Genomic DNA, 19,372 nt, shown 5'->3' with positions numbered 1-19,372 from the left:
GTTATGGCATGGGCATGCATGGCTTCCAATAGCACAGATTCAGATAAATGCACCAAAGGGTATTGGATGCTGTTTCACAGTATAGATGGACAATGACCCAACACAAACAGCAAAAGCAACTCAGGAGTTTTTTTAAGAAGTGGAATATTCTTCAATGTCTGAGTCATTCATCAGATCTTTTCCCGACTGAGCACGCATTTCACGTTTAAGAGAAAACTTAGGGCAGGACGACTAACAAACAAGCGACAATTGAGGACAGCTGCAGTAACAGCCTGGCAAAGCATCACAGAGGAGGAAACCTAGTCATGCTTGCAAATGCCTCTCAACAAAGTTTTAAAAATTATGTGGTAAATTTAATTTGCCAAGTTACTTTTGAGCCCCTGAAATGAAGAGAGTTTATATAAAAATGGCTGTAATTCCTAAATGATTTGTAGGATATTTTTGCTCAACCCCTTGAATTAAACCTGAAAGTCTGCTTTCAACTGCATCTTAGTTATTTCATTTCAAATCTAATATGATGGCATCTAGAGTCCAAATTATGAGGATAGTGTCACTGTCCATATACATATATTGGCCTAACTGTGTTTTTATTGCTTTCTAATAACTTTAAGTATGGTTTACAGCAATGCTGAAACAATTATTTGAGGATTATTATCATTTTGTCAGTTATTAGTTTTCCTGTGGAACTACCCAGAGACGTTCAGCTTCCTTTTATATAACAACCATTGAAGGTTTGGCATTTCTGCTCAAATGCCCTTTTCTTTCCTGAAGCGTGAAGACTGACTTATTGTCAGGCTGATCCCGCTTCCACTCTGTCATTATTCTGATCGATAATTGAGCATTTTACAATAACAACATTTCTGATCGATGACGTGTCAGTTATTCAAAAGAACAGTTGGGGCAGCCTTTGAGATCCCAGTGGTGTCTGTCTTTGTTTCATCAGAAGAGTGAATGTGTGTTATTGCTTCTCCTTCAGGCAATCTCTCGTCTTGCCTTTTCACTATATCTATCCTTCACTTTCTCTCCCACCACACGCGCACACACACACACACACACACACACACACACACACACAAATACACTGGACTCCCAGGTGGGGAGTGGTTGCTGGGAGCGACAACATCAATGTCCCTGGTGTTCAGACACTGTCACCACTCCTTACTCTGTCTCCCTGTCTTTATTTTGTTATCTCGTTTTTTTTTTCTCTCTCTCTCTCCATTCAACTCCCATTGAATCTTTCTCTTGCTCCTTCTCTTGTTGTCTCCGTTTTCTGTCTTCAGTTGGAAGCATTTTATATTTCAGTAGCATTTCACTATAAAAACTGAATTTTAGTTGTGGTCTACTACACCTGAAAGAGACTGTTCAAATTCTTACCTTCCGTCAACTGCACAACTCCACATCACGGTGTGTATTTTGCCACATCTGGAGGCTTGGAGTTGTAGAGTGGAGGAGGAAAAAGAAGAGGAAGACATGCAACGCGGCAGGACATTGGAAAAACTTTAAATGGCGTGCTTAACGATAAGGAAGAAGAAGACAAAGAAAAGGTGGAGAGAGCGAGGTGGTGAATGAAAAGCTCAGAGAGCGAGAGGAAAAGAAGCTGCGGATATTCAAAGGACAGTGTTCGGAGAACAAGAGAGACTCACTGAATGGTTTGTCTGTTTTTGTGTCTCTCAGTCAGCTTAAAGCAGCTCTGCGCTACGCTTAACAGGAGCCCTGCACTCCAGAGGCTCTTGCTTGTCTCTTCGCTTTCCTTGTCTTTCCTCGACTTTTTTCCACTCTCCACCTGTCTTGTTGCCATTTACTCTTTTCCTCTTGCACTTCCTCCCCCCACCTCTCCTCCTTGTTGTATTTTCATCTATATTTTGAAGCCCCTTTTCCTCGCCTCTAAATATTGCACCCTTCAACTCCCACCTCCTCTCAATCGTCCTCTCTCCCTCCCTCCCTTTGCCTTGTTTCCCTATTTCTCTCTCTCTCTCTCTCACTCACTCTCTCTCTGTCTCACTCTCTCTCTCTCTCTCTCTCTCTGCGATGAGGAAAAACAGCATCAACGGCTGAGCCACAGTACCAGCACATGCAACAGGGTGCAGGCAGCACCTTCTGCTCCGCCACCTTCCTTCCTCTCGTCCCTCCCAGAGGAAGGCTACCGGGAAGAAAAGAAGAGTACAGGGGTGCAGCCGAGCAGGTGGAGATCTGTTGAGCAACTCCGTTTGATCATCACATCAGAAGAGTGAAAAAGTAAAGGAAACAGGGAGGAAGGAGTTGGACGTAGCAACTTGCACAGTCTTTTGAAATAAAAAAAAAGAAGAAAAAAGAAAGGGGAGAGTCACAGATGCCAAGCAGCTAGTTGAGAATGAAGTGACGATGCCACCTGTGGCTCTAGTTTGATTAAAGAATAGCCTCCTCGACTCAGCGTGGCTGCCCTACTTCCCACTTCTCTTGACAGAATTTTTAACACCAATGGCTTCCAAGAAGAAGTGGGCAGAGCGGAGGGAGCTAAGAAGGGATCGGCCCTTCTCCACCCGGGATGATTCATCTGTTGCGTCCGGGACATCTGGGCCAGGACGTCCCACCACCAGGGGGCGTTTCTCAGAGTCGTGGAAGAGGCTCAGCTCCAGAGGGGGGTCCACCAAGAGGGGGGCGCTCAACTCTCAGCAGCCACCGGTAAGATGTTTCGAGGACACACAGGCCCCCCTCTACTTGTTCCCCCAAAGATTAATCAATGACCTGGGTGTTGGGAGGGAAATGGAACAGGAAAGGCTGCTGTCAAGGTAGCTCATAGCGTGGGTGGGAGTTAAGCATCTGTGAGGGATTAGGAGGTGAATGGGATAGAGGAATTTGTTGGAACTTGGTTGATTTCAGTAGTGCAGTTTTTTAGGCTTCCTTTACCACGGTGCTGCTGTTTTTAGCTTTATAGTCGTCTATCATTTGTTACCTTGGAAACTGCAGTCAGAACATCACATTATAATTATATATTGTACGTTTAACAACACAAACGGATCATTTACAAATTAGGCTCAAAGCTTGTTTTCGTTTTCTAACTTTGGTGATTATGCTAAATCGTAATTGCTGCCGCAACATATTATCTACCAAAGATTGGTGTTTGTCTGTTTGTGTTTGCTGTACGCAATGAGTAAAATGACCAAACGACCAGAATGTTAAAAAAAAAAAAAAACATGAAGCAGATATTTAATGGAAAAAAGTAGGCACAGCTGTAGCTGGCAACAGTGACTCAACCTTTGAAATAACCTAACTGGAGTCTCAACCGAATGAAAAATGAGACACATGAGCCAAGTTCGACATTGTCTGCATGGCAACAGTTGGTTGTCTGACTTTAAAGTAATATGTACATCGGTGTAGACGCTAGTTCTCTATACAAAGTGATAAAATAGAATTACTAGCTGTTTGATTGTAGTAAGTGGTACTAGTTTAAGGACACTAGCAAGACTTGTACATGATACGTTGGACACAGTGGTCACAGTTGGTTAAAATAGTGAGGGACAGTTGATTTTGAAACCTGCGTGCGCACATACACTCAGACTTCCTTTTGTTTCTTTTTGCGTTATTTCACTTCGCATATCATTACTTTTCTTGCAGCTTCTGTCAGACTGGTCAGACATTTTCTGCAGCAGTGACACAACTTAAGTGCCATATGGACCTGGTGGTTCTGGGTTCCTGTCCACTCTATTTTTGAAATATAGAACTTCACTGATGTTTATGGATCAAGGTCAGAATAACTAAAGCTGTCTGCTTGCTGTTGGACTATCACACAGCCAATCTGTGGGGTGATATTTGGCAGCAGTATCTGAGCTGGGAGATGTGTGGGAGACAGAGATATGAACGGATGGAGTACTGAGATCCATCTCTGAGGTTTTTCTGTTGTGCCCCAGTAACCAGTGCTGTTTAGTGGTGCACTCATATTCTGAAATAAATGTCTCAAAGGGATTGTTTCTTTCTAGCAATGTGACCTGCAAGACAGTGGGCTCCCAGACAAATTTGTGGGATTTAAAAAAAACCCAAATGTAATATATTTTCTAACAGAAGAACAATATGTTTTCTCTTGCCTGTGTTTATGTCTGCATGCACAAAAGGAGGCTAAGCTTGGTCCTCTGGGATTTATGTTGCTTAGATATATTGTACTACTGGAACACCACTGCTTGCTTCAAATCATTAGACACTTTGAATTTGTCATTTATAATGACCAGGTATGTGTGTATGTGTGTGTGTGTGTGTGTGTGTGTGTTACTGGGGGAAATTTGAACGTTGCATTGTGTGACTAACTGAATGAGTGATATCTTGAAAAAGAAAATCTATGAGAGATGGAGAATTACTCAGCTGGCACTTTAAGCATCCAACAGAGCAGAGTGAATGAGAGGTGTGTAGAAATAGGAGGATAGAAAAAGAGAGGAGAATTCAGTTAATCACTCAGTATTTGGGACTGTTTCTTTGAATCCACGGTGGAAGTCTGTATTTTATTGCAGGGGTTAGGAATTGCGAACATGTTATTTCATAGGCTTAGTTATTGTTTCAACACAACAGTTTTCTTCTTTTCGGATCTTCCCTTCTTTGTATGTGTAAAGCTTTGAGAGTGTTTGATGTGTGTGTGTCAGTTCATGCTATTCTTCATTGCAATGCGAATGCCCTGCAGTTGATCAAGCCATCTGTGGATCACAGAGACCTTCTGCTCAGTACAGCTAGACAAATGCAGGAAATGGAAGTGTTATTTTCTGGTTCACATTGCTTGTGTCTGTTTCTGTGTGTTTTGTGTGCTTGGTTCTGTGTGAGTTTAAAGATGTGAACCAGTATGTCATGAGGACTGAGGACATTCGAAATGGGCTGGTAGCGTCAAAGCCTTGCAGCTCACACCATCACCCTGATGTAATGAGTCTCATCGCATGTCACAGTGGGACCTCGATGGTCTTGAAGACACATTTTCCCCCCTTGCGATCGCCTCTGGCACTGAAGCATGACATCAAAGCTCCCATAGCCATTTGTCTCATTTCCTCATAGGACTTTAGTTGCATTGATCAGGCACATTGCACATCACTGTGTTTTCCCCCAAATTGCTCTCATGTTCGGATAAAGAAATAACTAATTAAAAGTTACACCAAACATGAAATAGCCTTTGACCACAGCAACAAGCTGTCAGTCTGATTCACTTTAAAACAGAAGGCGCAGCGAGCTTGTCACACTAAAGCCCCTTTCACATTGCACAAAAATCCTGCATTATCCCGGGTCGCCACGGGGCTTTTCGGCAGCGTTAAAGGGTTGCAGCAGCATTTCGTCAAATGACCCTTAAGTAAATTCATAACAGCTACATTTTAAATACTTTTAATTTAATCTTTTTTGTTTTTCAGCGTGAAAAAAAGACGTCCGGATGTTTTTTCCGTTTATCAGACCAGTACAGATTGTGCCCGACTTTGACACTAACATCTCCAGTCGCTGTAAAATGGAGAAGTCTCCCATTGAGCAATGGGACGTGAATACACATCGACAACTTAGAGTAACCAATAGGGACACTTCATAAAATGTCCTGTGGTGGGTGGAAAAATACTGTCATGGAGGGGGGGGGGGGTGAATTTGGACAAATAATGTCAATCATAAATTACTTTGCCTTTAAATAAGAAATAAATAGAGAGTTTCTGCATCTTTTAGTGTATTTTAGGTATCCAGTCACATGTTTGCAAATTTGCATACTGCCATGATGAAGATAGGATAAGATAAATTTATGGGTAGGGACAGAGTACATTGATGAACAACAATATTGGAGAATACTGTTGTAAATACGCTGGGTTATAGCAAAACTGCTAATTTTCAGTAAATACAATACAACAATACAACAGCAATATAACAGCAATAGATTAATAGTTATTCAAGTAAACCCAAGTCCGCTCAGTGGTCGCACTTTTGCCTAGTTTAGCTAGTGTGGCCAGTTTATTGTGTCCCTAGTAATTAACAGCTCTGCCTTATTAATGTGATGTGATTGTCTTCTAAGATTGTAATGTTCTCCCTGGGTTCAGTGGGCAGCTTCTGCTTTGGTTTGTTTTCCTTCTGGGAGATCCACTTGTGTAGCTTTGATGATTTTTTTGGCCAACTCCTTTAAAGGTATGGACATACCAAACTGATATTAAAGAGCTACGGGCAATGACAGCCTAGTATCAGGGCCAAAAATGTGCACTTGAACACAGCTCAAAAACTACATCCAACAGCCAGCTGGTTCTTGTGATCTGTGCTGGTGTAAAAGAAAAAACAAGTCTTGTGTGAAACTGTAAGAGCTACTACTAGGTGGGGAGCTAAGACTATTGTACAGAGCAGGTCTCTCCTGAATCATGCTCATCAGTTGGTCTGCGGTTTATTCTAGTGATGAGAAACTAGATTCTTTTTACTGACACTGAGGTTGTGTGGAAATCCTAATAGAAGCCACTGATGTGAAACAGGAAAATGATCTATTTCATTGTGGGGAAAAAAAGTGTGAAGGTAATATAGACAAAGAATCATGACTCATGAGTCAATAAACTGACTCAATTCATTCAGGACTTTAACATGTTGTGAAAATGTTTGTGTATTTGAATGTTCAGATTAGATAAAAATCAGATGAAATAAGAAAATCCTTTTGTCACTTCTGTTTTGCTTTGTGTGCACCACTTTGTTTGACAAAAATACAGCGTTAGGGTTCAGACTTGCTACTGTGTGAAACGCTCCGGAAAAAATAGGGCCACGAATGCTTGGCGACCAAAGAACACAAAACCGCTTTGTGTATCAAGATCAGAAGTTGTGTTTAAAATTCCTCTGTGCGTTGGAATTCAACACAAGTAAACACAAAATGCAGCTTTTACATTAAGGTTTTTATTATTTTTATTTTCTTGTAAAGGGAAAACAACTTTTGATGGTGGAAACCCTCCTATGTGGCTGAATTGCAACAATTCTGCAAAGATGAGTGGGCCAAAATTCCTCCACCGTGCTGGAAAAGACATTTTGCAAATTATCGCAAACGCTTGATTGCAGTTGTTGCTGCTAAGGGTGACACAATCAGTTATTAGGTTTAGGGGGCAATCACTTTTTCACATAGCGCCATGTTAGTTTGTTTTACCTTAATAATAAAAACCCGCATTTTGTGTTTACTCGTGTTATCTCTGACTAATATTTAAATTTCTTTGAAGATCTGAAACATTTAAGTGTGGCAAATATGCAAAAAAAAAGAAATCAGGAAGGAGGTAAACACTTTTTCACACCACTCTAAGTCTGTTCTCCTTAAGTTCACACGGGTGCATCTATCAGGGCATAATCTCTATAAACAGACATATTTAAATGAATATTCAGAATTTCCAAACATGATCTTTGGATGCTTTCTGTTTTGGTTTATAGTTTGTTTGTAGCTATGACCATTCGAGTTTAAGTGGGCTTCAGTTATATGTGGGTGAACATTATGCGTGGCTAAATGCCTAAAGTGTGTGGTTTTAAACTATTAACCAAGTGTAAACAGGGCAGTTGTAAGACTCATTGCTCAACTCCAAATACATTCTCATGTATGAGGTTGCTAGTCGAACTGTAAACAATAACCAGCGCACAAAGTGGAATAGCCACTGGCTGCTAGAAGCCCCAAAGGACTGACTGTATGACAGACTGAATTTATCATACATAGCCCGTTGGTACTCGAGTGGTCATAGGTGTTGTATATCCTGTTAATAATGGCCATGCTCCAAGTACTTGATACTTAAGGAGTATGGTCATGCTTTCTCAAGGGACAAATGGTTTTATTTAGTAGTTTTTTTTTATAAATTTGGGAAACAACCTTTTGAACCTAAAGTAAGCAGCTTCACTACATGAAGGTGAACAGGATCAGTTTTGTTAAAAAATCAATTTGTTCTTTTCGAATGTTCTGCGCCCTAGGGAAACAAAACTGAGAATGTGTGAATGCTTGCGTTGGATTCTCATTATAATGAACCCAAGTGTGATATTACTTCACGAGCTAGAGGTCGCAAAGAATCAAAGAGTTTTGTCAGTTCCTATGGAAACGGAGCAGGGTTAAGCACTGTGCTTTTTGGAGAAACGCTTTTTGAACGAAGATCAGTGGCTCGCGCAGTTAAAAGTGTTTTCTGTCAGATATAGTAAAAAGGTTGGCTTTTGTTCTTTTGCTGCTCAGTTGAAAGAGCAGGCAAATGATTCATTTTCAACTAATTTCAGCTCTGAAAAACATTAGCACACAAAGTGTGTTAACGTCTCTATGTCTCTATTGTTATAGATGAAGATGAACATTGAACATTGTAGCGCTGACTGACAACATAGCATCCTGCAATAATATAGTATAATAATAGTAATGATAGTATCATCAAGTAAAACAAAACGTAGCTGAAGGATTCGTTTATTAGACAGAATATCTCTCCTACGACAAGACTGACTTTATGCTCTTTCATTTACCTCTGGTTTCAGTGACATGTACTTAGCTGTACGCAGTTCCAAAAACACACAACTAGTGTACAAGGGTAAAACCTCTGACATAGCCATTGTTGGGTAGGAGAGTAGCGAGAAGAGCTCACATTACTGGGGGATACCCAGTCCTATCATGCAAGTACTAGTTTTTTTTTTTTTGTTTTTTTTTAGTAACAATATCATTTAATGTTCCCATTTTAGTTTTGCAGAACAACAACAGACTATACTGATAGACAGAATTGTCTCAAGTTTCTTCGGGGAAATAACTCATTGTTTGTGAGATTTTGAAATTCTGGAAAATTAAAGTGTGGAAGTGTTTTCAAAGTATTGGTCGCTATGAATGAAATAACAACTGCATAGATAATTAGTCTAGTGTTTGAATAAAAGAGAAGACTTCTGATTGTTTTCTCAGTTCACCTGACAGTACTCTACACAAACCAAACATGAGACAGCATTGACTGAATTTCAGTGTAGGTCTTTGCAAAAAAAATAAATAAATAAAAATCAATTAATAAATAAAATTCTGCTCTCCTTTTTTTACTTACTCTCTTGTTCTCAATATTCAACAATAAATTAATAAAACTATGTATTTCTTATAATATAATTAGTTAAATTGTTTATTTCTGCGATGCTGCTCATACTGCCCCCTTGTGGCTCTTCCTAAAAGGGGGGCACTAAGATTAAAAAAAAAAAAATTACTGAGCATGCATTTATTAGTCCGACATTAATGTGTGTGTGATCTCACTTTTGTTTGATAGGCTAACAATAGCTTCTTTACTTACATACGTGGGAAATGTGGCTAGCCACTGCAAGGTAGTGCTAAAACCAAGTGTGAAAGAGGGTGGATAGTACAGATGGTCTGGTAATGGCATTTGTTTGAAACCTACTAATACTATTATTGTCTTAGTAAAACTTTCTCTTGTTTCTGTTTAAGTTTGCCAGTCTCTTAACAGCTTTCTTTTTTTCTGAACTTGCTATCTTTTCCGTTTTTTTGCTGATCACAAGCCTTCCACCAGAACCTATTTTCACTGTGGTATCGTTGTTTATAATGAAAATCCTGTGTTCAGCATAACATCAAAAACCTTTGATGATGTTACATCGCCAGAGTAATCCCTTGTAGCTCTAAATTACAACTTCACAACTATGCTAATTATAAAAGCAACATTTTCTGCCCAAATACATAGTTTTAGAGGCACCGTTCATCATTGTCCTGTTGTGGTGTGTCTCATACCAATTAACGAAGAATTAAGTAGCAACGGGAAGAGGGAAATAAGAACGCCATCTGGAGAAAGGCCAGTGGGTGACAGCAAGACAGACAGAGACAGATGTGGTGAGCACATCAGTCCCCGCTGTGCTTTATAACCACAGCAATGAATAAACCAAGAGTTTAATACCTGCAGCAAAACAAGGAATGTGAAAATAGTTCTGTTTCATTTCAGAGCTTCTTTTAATTGTTTTGCACATGTCAGTAATTTGCCTGTCCATCAGAATATACCACACTTGAGACCTTTACTTCACTTGGTGTTAGCAGAGTCACAATCAATCCAAGGCTGGGCCGGCAGCCTGCCAGTACAGCTAAGTCCTCGACATATTTAATCTGCTTAAAACTTATTTCGGTGGCAGAGTGGAAGTACAAATAAGCTAGGTATTTGATGGCAGTGATGGTGTGTGTGTGTGTGTGGGTGTGTGTGTGTGTGCGTGTGTGTGTGTGAATGTGAGGGTGTTGACTGACATCCGTAGCAACAGTAGCTTGGAAACAGCCCGAAGTATCATGTAGACTTTGTTTAAGCGCTGAAGACGGTGGGAGGTGTTAGTTAGTGGGAGAATGTTCTGAGGAGACAAAGCATCTTATGGGAGGATGAAAGCAGCTCTGTTTGTGTATGTGAGACAGAGGTGGAGAGTGAGTGCGTGATACAGATGGAGCTTTAAGTGTGAGAAGATTCAGTGTGAGAGGCACAGTAGTTTTGAGATGTCTAAGGATGTTATGTGTTACAAATGAAAGTGGCTCATTATAACTTTTTTTCTTGTGGAAAACGTATTATTTCTCTTGAATATCATATCAATCATATTCCTCTTGCGTAATAGTACTAATGATGCCATGTAAGAATACCTCTTCTCTGATGATTTATTATTATCGTCTTTCTGTCTTTCATATGTCTTGGTTAAATAAACGCTGGAAAATTATTGTGTGACATTGTTCTCGCTGTCTGCAATAGAGTGAACCATCAGATAAATCTAATGAGTCATGGGACAATTTAGAGACAGAAAACAGAAGCAACAACACAATTCATCAAGGATGTCTTTTTTAGATTTGGGCAATTTCTCAGTTAAACATTTATTGAAATTCAACCATAGAAGAAGTTTAAATTAAAAAAACAAACAAACAAGAAGTACCTTTTGATGGAGCTGTTGGCAACTCGTACAATGGAGACTATTCAATATGTCACCCTGCTTTTTTATAAGACCTCAAAAGCAAAAAAGTTTGGAAAAAGTATTTAAACTTAAAAAATGTGTTTTATTTATTTATTTATTATCTTATAAGTCTCTTTTTTAAAGTATACGAGGGACTAAAACTGTCAAGGATATATAGTGCAGTAAAAAGTTCAACATTTTCTTTTTAAAACAGATTTTACCACCTTTTTAAGTTAGACCCACGGCTAACTCAGAGACACAAAGAGCCCCATTAGAGGCGGCATTACACATCTGTGAACAAACACCGTGTAAGAACATGCTAACCTACGCTGCTACATGGTTTTTGTAGAGGATTTGGGGCATGCTGATGAATTATCCCAAAGCAACATTATTGCTAAAAGGCAGAAATCAGATATTATATAAGTTCCATCTTCAGTTGTTCAGTAACATCGTGTCCTGATCTGCAGTAAACATAGAAGTGTTACTATTATCACGACACAAATGATTACAAATTAACCCTGTAGTTGCAGAGGTGTACTCATTGTGCAGGTCCTTTTCAAGAGTCTGAGGATAAGAACTAGAGTACTTGAAAAAAATTACTTACTTACTTATCCCATCTTTCGCCATCTCCCTTACACACATTGTTGGGTGTAGCACAAACCTTTTCTTTTTGAAGCTTAACTAAAAAGATCTTCTCCCTAGATACCATTCAGAGCCATGATGTGGATGGTGAACTTTTCTGGCTGGGGAATTGAAAGGGCAAAATGAACTCTGGCCATGAAAAGGAAAAGAGAGGGAAAAGGAAACAGGAGGACAGGCTTTGATAAGGTCACATGGCATACTTTTGTTGCTGTGGCACTGATTCCGCAACTTACCTCTCTGCACGACGGAAGGCGTTTTCTGACCTTAAAACTACTCATCATCGTTGCTACCGTTTGACTCAGGTTGACTCTTTTTCGCTAAAGCCCACTTAGTACCTCTGAACTATTGGTGAGTTTCCCTGCACTGTCTGCCTTTGTCTAAAATGGTAAAAATAAAAGGGAGCTTTTTCTGTAGATGAAATACCACGTAATGAAAATGTCATGCAGACGAGAACATGGTGTCAAGAAATATTTACATTTACAAGAGACCGGTGTTTAGATCTAGGTTTAATTGGGCTATTATTTATCTTCTTTCTGTTAGATAGTCTCCTCATCCTTTCCTCCCCTCTCTTCTCTCCATTGGTTTTTATGAAAGGCGGAGGTACTATGACAGCTCTATAATCCTGTGCAAGGCTTTTGGATCATTTGTTGATATAAACTGTACAGCAACACCATGGGGTGCTAATGAAGATCTTTTTTTGTTTTTCTTTTCACAGCGAAAAACGATTGAAGTTTGCTATTGTCCTTAGTTCACTTTGTCCTCACATTATGTTCTTTGTTTCCCAGGCCAGTGCACTGATCCTGAGTGGCAGGAATACAGGGGTGAAATCACTTGTACATGCACATTTTCAAGTGAAAGAAATGTGAAGTGAAATCTGCTCTACGTGGAGTGCAGGATTAAAAACTAGCATCTTCAGGGGTTCCTTATCTACTCCACAGCTGTGACACATGTACGGTGCACACACACAGAGCAACATGAGCACAGAAAGGAAACCTAATTAAAAACAGCCATGTTGGCTAAAACGTCTAAAAACCAGATAACCAGAAGAAAGGTAATGGTCTAAGATTTTAAGAATTACTTAAACCAGAAACTAGAGGTACTTGTGTTCATAATGTCAGGAAAGGCTGTAGTAAAATATTTATACAAAAGGAATGGTTACTAAAGCAATATATAACCTCTACAACCAAGAAAAGCATGATTTGAGTTTCTCCCCGTATGGATTTGTCAGATTACTGGCATGGGTCCTGATCAAAGGTTTTTTTTAAACCCTCCTCTAAGCAGCCTCACTCCAAATTCCTTCCGCTAATTTATCCTCGCTGAGACATAGAGGAGAAGAGGAACAGAAGTGGAAAGAGATGGAGATAGAAATGTTTCGGAGATGCTCAGTCATGCCTCAAACAAAACAGCTTCCATTAGGCAGCTCGCATTAAATTACTTTTTTTGTAGGCTGAAAAACATTATTATTATTTTAATTTCCATTTCTCCTTACAGGGTTTGGGGCTATGTATTGATTTCATGAACTGGACCATGAGATCTCTACAGCGTCTACATCTTAGTATTGATCATCAGTATTCAGGGTTTCTCACAGGGATTGCTTAGTGGAGATGGGTAGTGCTCACCCTGCTGTGAATACATTGGCACAAACAAAACTATGTGATAAAAGATCAGTTGGCAACTTTAACTCTGCAAAAATTCTTAGTGTATCTGGTGAGTATCAAACTAACTTGAACCTGGCCTCAGCACAGATTTTAAACTAATTCCCCAACATTTCAAACATTGTTCATATTAGTTACAGCCTATTAAATGTAATCTGACAGTCGATGTCTCCTGCTGAGCTGACAAATCTTATCTTGTTATCAGTGAAGCTGAAACGTAATAATATATTTTATATGCTTATGCCCCAAAAGGAATTCTAACATTTCTCTGGTTGTTTGATATTTATATCTGACGGAGCGCAAATTAGGCAGAAAGAATTCAGTTGTCACTCATCTTCTTCCACAAACCTGTTGCCAATCGAGAATCGGGCACAACTTTAATGCGGACCTCAGTCTCTTTTATGTTAATGTCGATATATTTTTTTATCCGTGTTCATTTAAACATCTTCGAATAGAGATGTGTTGATCTGAAACCTGTGTTACACCCTCACTTTGAACTGTGGCTTTGAAGCTCTTCTGTCTGATGCCATCAGCTCTGGGCTTTGAGGCTGAGCGAATCCTCATATGTATTTCCTGGTGTAGCGAGGTGGCAATAACAATTGCCATAAAAGCCATTATCAGGGGCCCCGGGGCCGCCGGGCTGTAGGTCTAGCTTTATTACTCAGTCCCGCAAGACGGTAATTACACTATGACTATGTTGCTACGGCAACGTGAAGGTTCTCAACGGCTAATGCAGTGTTTATGTCAGGGGAGTGTGGCATTTTGTTTTCACACGCTGCCGAGGCTCATTTTAGAGACAGAGGGACAAAATGGAAGGACTTGACCCATTAGTTGTACTGTCCACTGTTTCACATCACTGGTTCCATCCACACAATTCAGCCCACATCTCATTCTCACCTGCTGCGTCTTCTACATATTTTTGTACCTGTTCGAAATTATCAAAAAATAAAATTAATTCATTCTATAACTGCGTGTCCTCTAGAGGGTCGCGCGGCGCTGGAGCCTGCCCCAGCTGCCGTTGAGTGAGAAGCGGGGTACACCCTAGACAGGTCGACAACCACTCAAACACACAATCACACCTACGGCCAATTTAGACTCACCAGTGAACCTAACGAGCATGTGCTAGGAGGGTGGGAGGAAGCCAGAGTACCTGGAGAGAACTCACACAGACACAGGGAGAACACGCAGACACACTGAAATGCCTGCGTCAGATATGAAACCATTTGAAGCTACATCAAACACACAAGCTTTTAGATACAACTGACTTGAGCTACACTAATCCTAACTCCTAAACATCCAAAGGGAAACTATTTCATCAGATTCATTACTTAATATTACCAGGTTTAAGGAAAGTAAAGTGAAGGGGGTCTTTTAATAAAGAGCTTACATGTGCCTCTGAATTTTGTTCAGTTTGTGAAAATTTCATTAAAGGTTTCGTATCATGGTCATTGATTGAATTCTTTATTGTTATTAAAAGTCTATAGTTAGTGCTAGAGAAGGGCTTGGGCTTTAGATGGTAGTCTACTTGGCAATATGGTGGTAAAAATGAGTGACTGTTCATTATACTGGCTTGTGACACTGAGCCGTGGCTGCGTTGCTCTGTTGAATCAGAAGATTAGATCTGGCAGCACTAAAGCTAATCTGGCATTTATAGATTTCTTTGTGTGGGTAAGTGCGTGCGCTCTATCTCTGCTTTGAGCACTGCGACTGACAGGGTCTTGTGGGCTTCAGGTATTATCACAAAGGGCCACTATACTGATCTGCTGTCTCAAGAGAGCGAGTGAGAATGAGAGAGAGTTACGCTGGAGAGAAAGAGGCTGCGCCACATTACATGTTGTATGAAATGATGATATGCAGACCACTTCTTCTGCAGACCACTGCTGTCTGCTCATGTTTACGTTCTGTACTTGGTATGAAACTAAAAGTATCTTAAACCAACCACGACATGAAGTCACAATAAAACTTCATAAGGTGCTTTGACCAAAGACGTTTTTTTTTCCTCTTTCTTGTAAATATATAAAAAAGTTAATGATTAGATAAACAACAACTAACAATAAATTGTTGAACTAATGATGAAATCTCTGGTTTACATCTTCTGCATCATCTCCACAGTTTGTGAATCCTGACTTACAGAGCTGATACTGAAACAGTAGATGGTGGTATTCAGATAAAGTAGCCCAGCACTTGGTCCACATATTTGAAAGCTTTCTGATGGTTTTCTTTTCTTCTGGTGTCAATTTCCTCACCGCTGGCAATAATAACTCCACTATAAGCTAGATAATCGGGTAATAGGGTGCAGCAGTTTTGGGGGAAATCTTATTTTTATCCTGAGGCACATATAGACATTGCATTGCTGTCCACTGTAGTACAGTTATCATTTCCTAGGTCGTGCAACTTCACTCCACCCTTATCTTTAGAGTTAGCGCTGTAGATTGGAAAACCTGTATTCTTTTAATCACATTCAGCATCTGGGTTGGCTGCTGTATTTCCATGACATGCACGCTCTGGAAGGGAAATCGTGTTCTCCACTACCAACAAGTGTACTAAACATGACTTGCACTTATATTTGTGCTCCGAAAAGAATTTGTTGAAGTTTCAAAATATCTGATTTGATGCATTGTCACAACCCGTATCAAAGGAAGAACAAAAATGTTGAGACCACACAAGATTTCTTTTTTTTTTAAATAAAGTAAATTTATCATATTGACTTAAATCAACTAGGCAGACAGTAAAACAGTCACTTTGTAGTGTGTGTTTGAGCGAGTGCATGCTAGAATAAGAAACAAAAGGTAAACCAACGTAGAGAGAAATGTGTCATTCCTAATGAACCACTCACCAAATACCAGCTAATGAGGAAGTAGGACTTGAGGCTGGAAGCTATTGCAGCATACTGAACTATATTACTTCTCATCGTTTCCTTATTTTAAATGGCTTAGATTATTGTCATAAATATCTCAGGTAAATACAATTTTGTTATGTTTGTGTCTAACTCTCAATATAATGACAATAAAGTCATTGTGTAGTTAATGTTGCTTATAAAATACACAATATCGTTTTCAGCTGAATGTTTGCTGACAGATTCATATGGAAAACTTAATAAGCTGTTTCAAATCACTCTTTAATGCAGACACATTATGCAAAAGGATAAAATATATATAGAATGACTGTAGCACAACGTTTATCTTAAACTGCTGGCTCCTTTCCTTTCTCTCTCTACCATGCCATTATCATTTTTCTCAGTCCATTCTCTCATTGTCAATCTTTGCCTTCACACTCCTCTCTCTGATCCTTTCCTCTCAGTCTTTCTCAGACTGCACAGTTGTTCTCCTGTCACACTTGTCCGCTTCATCGAACAAAACAAAAACTCTTCACTAATAGTACTTTTCAAAAGGCCTGAAGGCAAAAATGTTAGATCTGTACCACTTTCTCTTCTCATTGATCGATTGTGGGTTCTTTCACAAATCGTTTTCATATTCATCCACCCATCTATTAGGATGAATTTAGTCAAAATGTGTTAAGTATATGCTGCCTTCAACTGGAACTTGTGAGCTTGTGGTTGCAACATGGGAATCTGTCTAAACACAGTGCTTCATGTTTAAGTGGCAACATCAGCTGTAAGTCTCTAGGCAACTGTTGGCATCTGGGGGCCGCAGAGGCAAACAGTTTAACCTAATAACTAGGTAATTCAATGTAGGAAATGCCAAGGTATAATCAAATGATAAGGCCGTTGGGAATATCATAATTGTCCTTGGACATATTATATTATGAAGAAACTGTGTATGACTTAGTTAAAATACATTAAGTTACCATCTCCGTCTGACATTTCTGAAAACTAGTAAACATGTGACAACCATACACAGTATATAAAAGTCACAACGTGTGACCTTTCCAAAAAGTTCCACATACAAGGTTGTGAATACCACAAGAGGACGCTGTTCATTAGAAGTTTACTCATGAAGACAGATGAGCACAAGGCTGAAATATATACGATAAAGGTTCTATCATCCCTACGGGGGTAGTCATTTTATTACAGTAGCTCAAAAACACAAGAAACAAGTTAGAAGTAATAAATGAAATTAAAAAAAAAAACATGCACGCAAACGTACTCTGCATTGTCTGCACACTAGTAGTTTATGCAGAGACACATCAGGCACACAGTGTATTATATTTACTTAGAAACGGTGCTAAAGTTGTTACATGTTGTTACTGATGTAAATTAGTGTCCTTTTCATGTATTTGAATATTTTAAGTACACTGTAAAATCACTATATTGTCGTTCATTGGACATCTGTATCACGCTACAGTAGCAAAACTGACGAGAGCTCCAGCAGAAAAATATCACATAATGTGCAACTACACTGCCTGGCCAAAAAACAAAAGATTGTTTTTGATTGTGTCTGTTCGTTGTATCACCTTTGTTGCTGAACCTAGACCTGAGCAACTGCAACAACACCAGATCATAGCACTGCCCCCACAGGCTTGTTCAGTAGACACTAAACATGATGGGTTACTTGACCTGTCTCTCTTCCTACCATGATGCCCTGTCCCTCTTGAACAGGGTAAATCTGACCACATGACCTCCTTCCATTGGTCCAGAGTCCAGTCGTTATGCTCCCTAGCAAACTGAAGCCTTTTTTTACCGGTTAGCCTCACTGATTAGTGGTTTCCTTCAGGCTGCACAGCTGTTCATCCTTTGAGTTCTCTTCACTTTGTACGTATGGAAATGCTCCTACTTTGCTATTAAACATAGCCCTGATTTCTACTGTTTTTTCTCTGACCACATTTCTTCCTCAAAGACAATGGTTCCCTAGTATCCTTCCAGTTTTTAATAATGTGTTGGATGGTTCTTTACCCCATTTTAGTAGTTACAATCTTATTGTTTTCTCTGCTTGATATATGCTAGTGATTTGTCCCTTCTCAAACAGATTAACATCTTTTCCATGATTACAGGATGTGTGTTTACACATGGTTGTTTAAGAAATGAGAAGCTCCTCATTCCATCAGTTGGGGTTAAATAACTTGTTGCCAGCTGAAAGATAATCGTCCATGCAGTAAATATCCAATAGGAGGCTCGTACCTACTGTATGTGCTTAGTTAAATCCAGGTGGCGACTTTTTTATTTTTTTTGGCCAGGCAGTGTTTATTTAATGAGCGTCATAAATTGAGACGCAGAGGTTCTAGTTTACTAGTTCATTTCCTTCATAAACAATATAAATAATCTTTTTTTTTTTACCGGTGCACCTTCAGTGCTTAAAGGCTAACCACTGAACTATGGACATTATCATTCATAGTAAATTGTCAGCAGATCGTTATTTGAATCTATGCGTGCGGTTCACAGACTCGTTGGCATATTGCCTTACTACAAATTTATTCCCTCTCCAAAGACCACCAGTAGTTATTGTACATTATTCATTGCCAATTACAGGGACAGGGTTCCCATAATTGCACCATGCTGTGTGCTGTTTATGTCCTTCTCATTTCTGGGCAGTTTGAAGATGTTTTTTAGCCACAGATGAAGATAAGCTCAAATAAAACTCCTGATGCACCCATACAAATGAATGCTGCCATTTAATTTACATATACCTACACAAAGGCCAAATATGCTGCACAATTCACTGTAATTGCCTTATCCGTTGCAAACTCGATTTTAACCTTCACACATCTAAAACGTTTATGATGCCAAAGGGAATTACTTCGATTTACTCCCATTTAGTGAGTGATGTGTAAAAACAGAGCAAAGCTTCTGGGCAAATGTAGTCACTTTTTCCCTCATATTAGTGCTTAAGCTGATCACTTAATGAAAGCTGTATTAGATTTGTTAGTCATTTAGGGTGTACGATGAGACAACTAGGCACAACCATGAATCCAATAATGCTTGTCCTCATATGTAGCCGGATATATTTGTGTGTTTATTACTTTCTGTTATGGGGAAATGCCAAATGCCACATAAATAATTTCTGCTATAAAGAAAAGGCGTACAACTCTTGCTGTTCCATTTCTTACTTCCTCACAGCATAATATGACATAATATGAGCTAAACTTAAACTTTGACTTGATGTGGAAGTAAGGCTGTTTAAGTCTTTATTGCTCCTCACAACTCCAAACTTTCAACATTTAACTTTTAATCCAATCTTTTCCTATACTTCTGTCAGTCTCTTCACTCTCATCCGGCATTCAGCAACCCCTGTCATATTGAATCTCTGTCACACCTGTCCACAGCAAAAAAAATTAATTCC

At 39.4% G+C, this 19,372-nt stretch overlaps 1 protein-coding gene across 11 annotated transcripts in view; it reads left to right on the top strand.

The window, feature by feature from the left end:
* The first annotated feature begins 1,972 nt into the window (after positions 1–1,972).
* The window catches only part of trpm3 (transient receptor potential cation channel, subfamily M, member 3), a 118,787-nt gene continuing 101,387 nt past the window's right edge, over positions 1,973–19,372 (top strand). For 3 of the 11 annotated variants that reach the window (XM_047592977.1, XM_047592975.1, XM_047592985.1), the window contains exon 1: positions 1,990–2,661. In XM_047592977.1, the coding sequence (XP_047448933.1) occupies positions 2,458–2,661 (204 nt within the window). In that variant the 5' untranslated portion in view covers positions 1,990–2,457. Of the gene's footprint in view, positions 2,662–19,372 lie in introns of all 11 variants that reach the window. The other 8 variants (XM_047592987.1, XM_047592983.1, XM_047592979.1 and 5 more) reach the window with 4 other exon arrangements.

The sequence above is a fragment of the Mugil cephalus genome, chromosome 8 (assembly GCF_022458985.1).
Source record: "Mugil cephalus isolate CIBA_MC_2020 chromosome 8, CIBA_Mcephalus_1.1, whole genome shotgun sequence".
In the NCBI taxonomy this organism is placed as follows: Eukaryota; Metazoa; Chordata; class Actinopteri; order Mugiliformes; family Mugilidae; genus Mugil; species Mugil cephalus.
The sequence above is the reverse complement of the archived record's forward strand: the minus strand, read 5'-3'. Positions and strand labels throughout refer to the sequence as shown.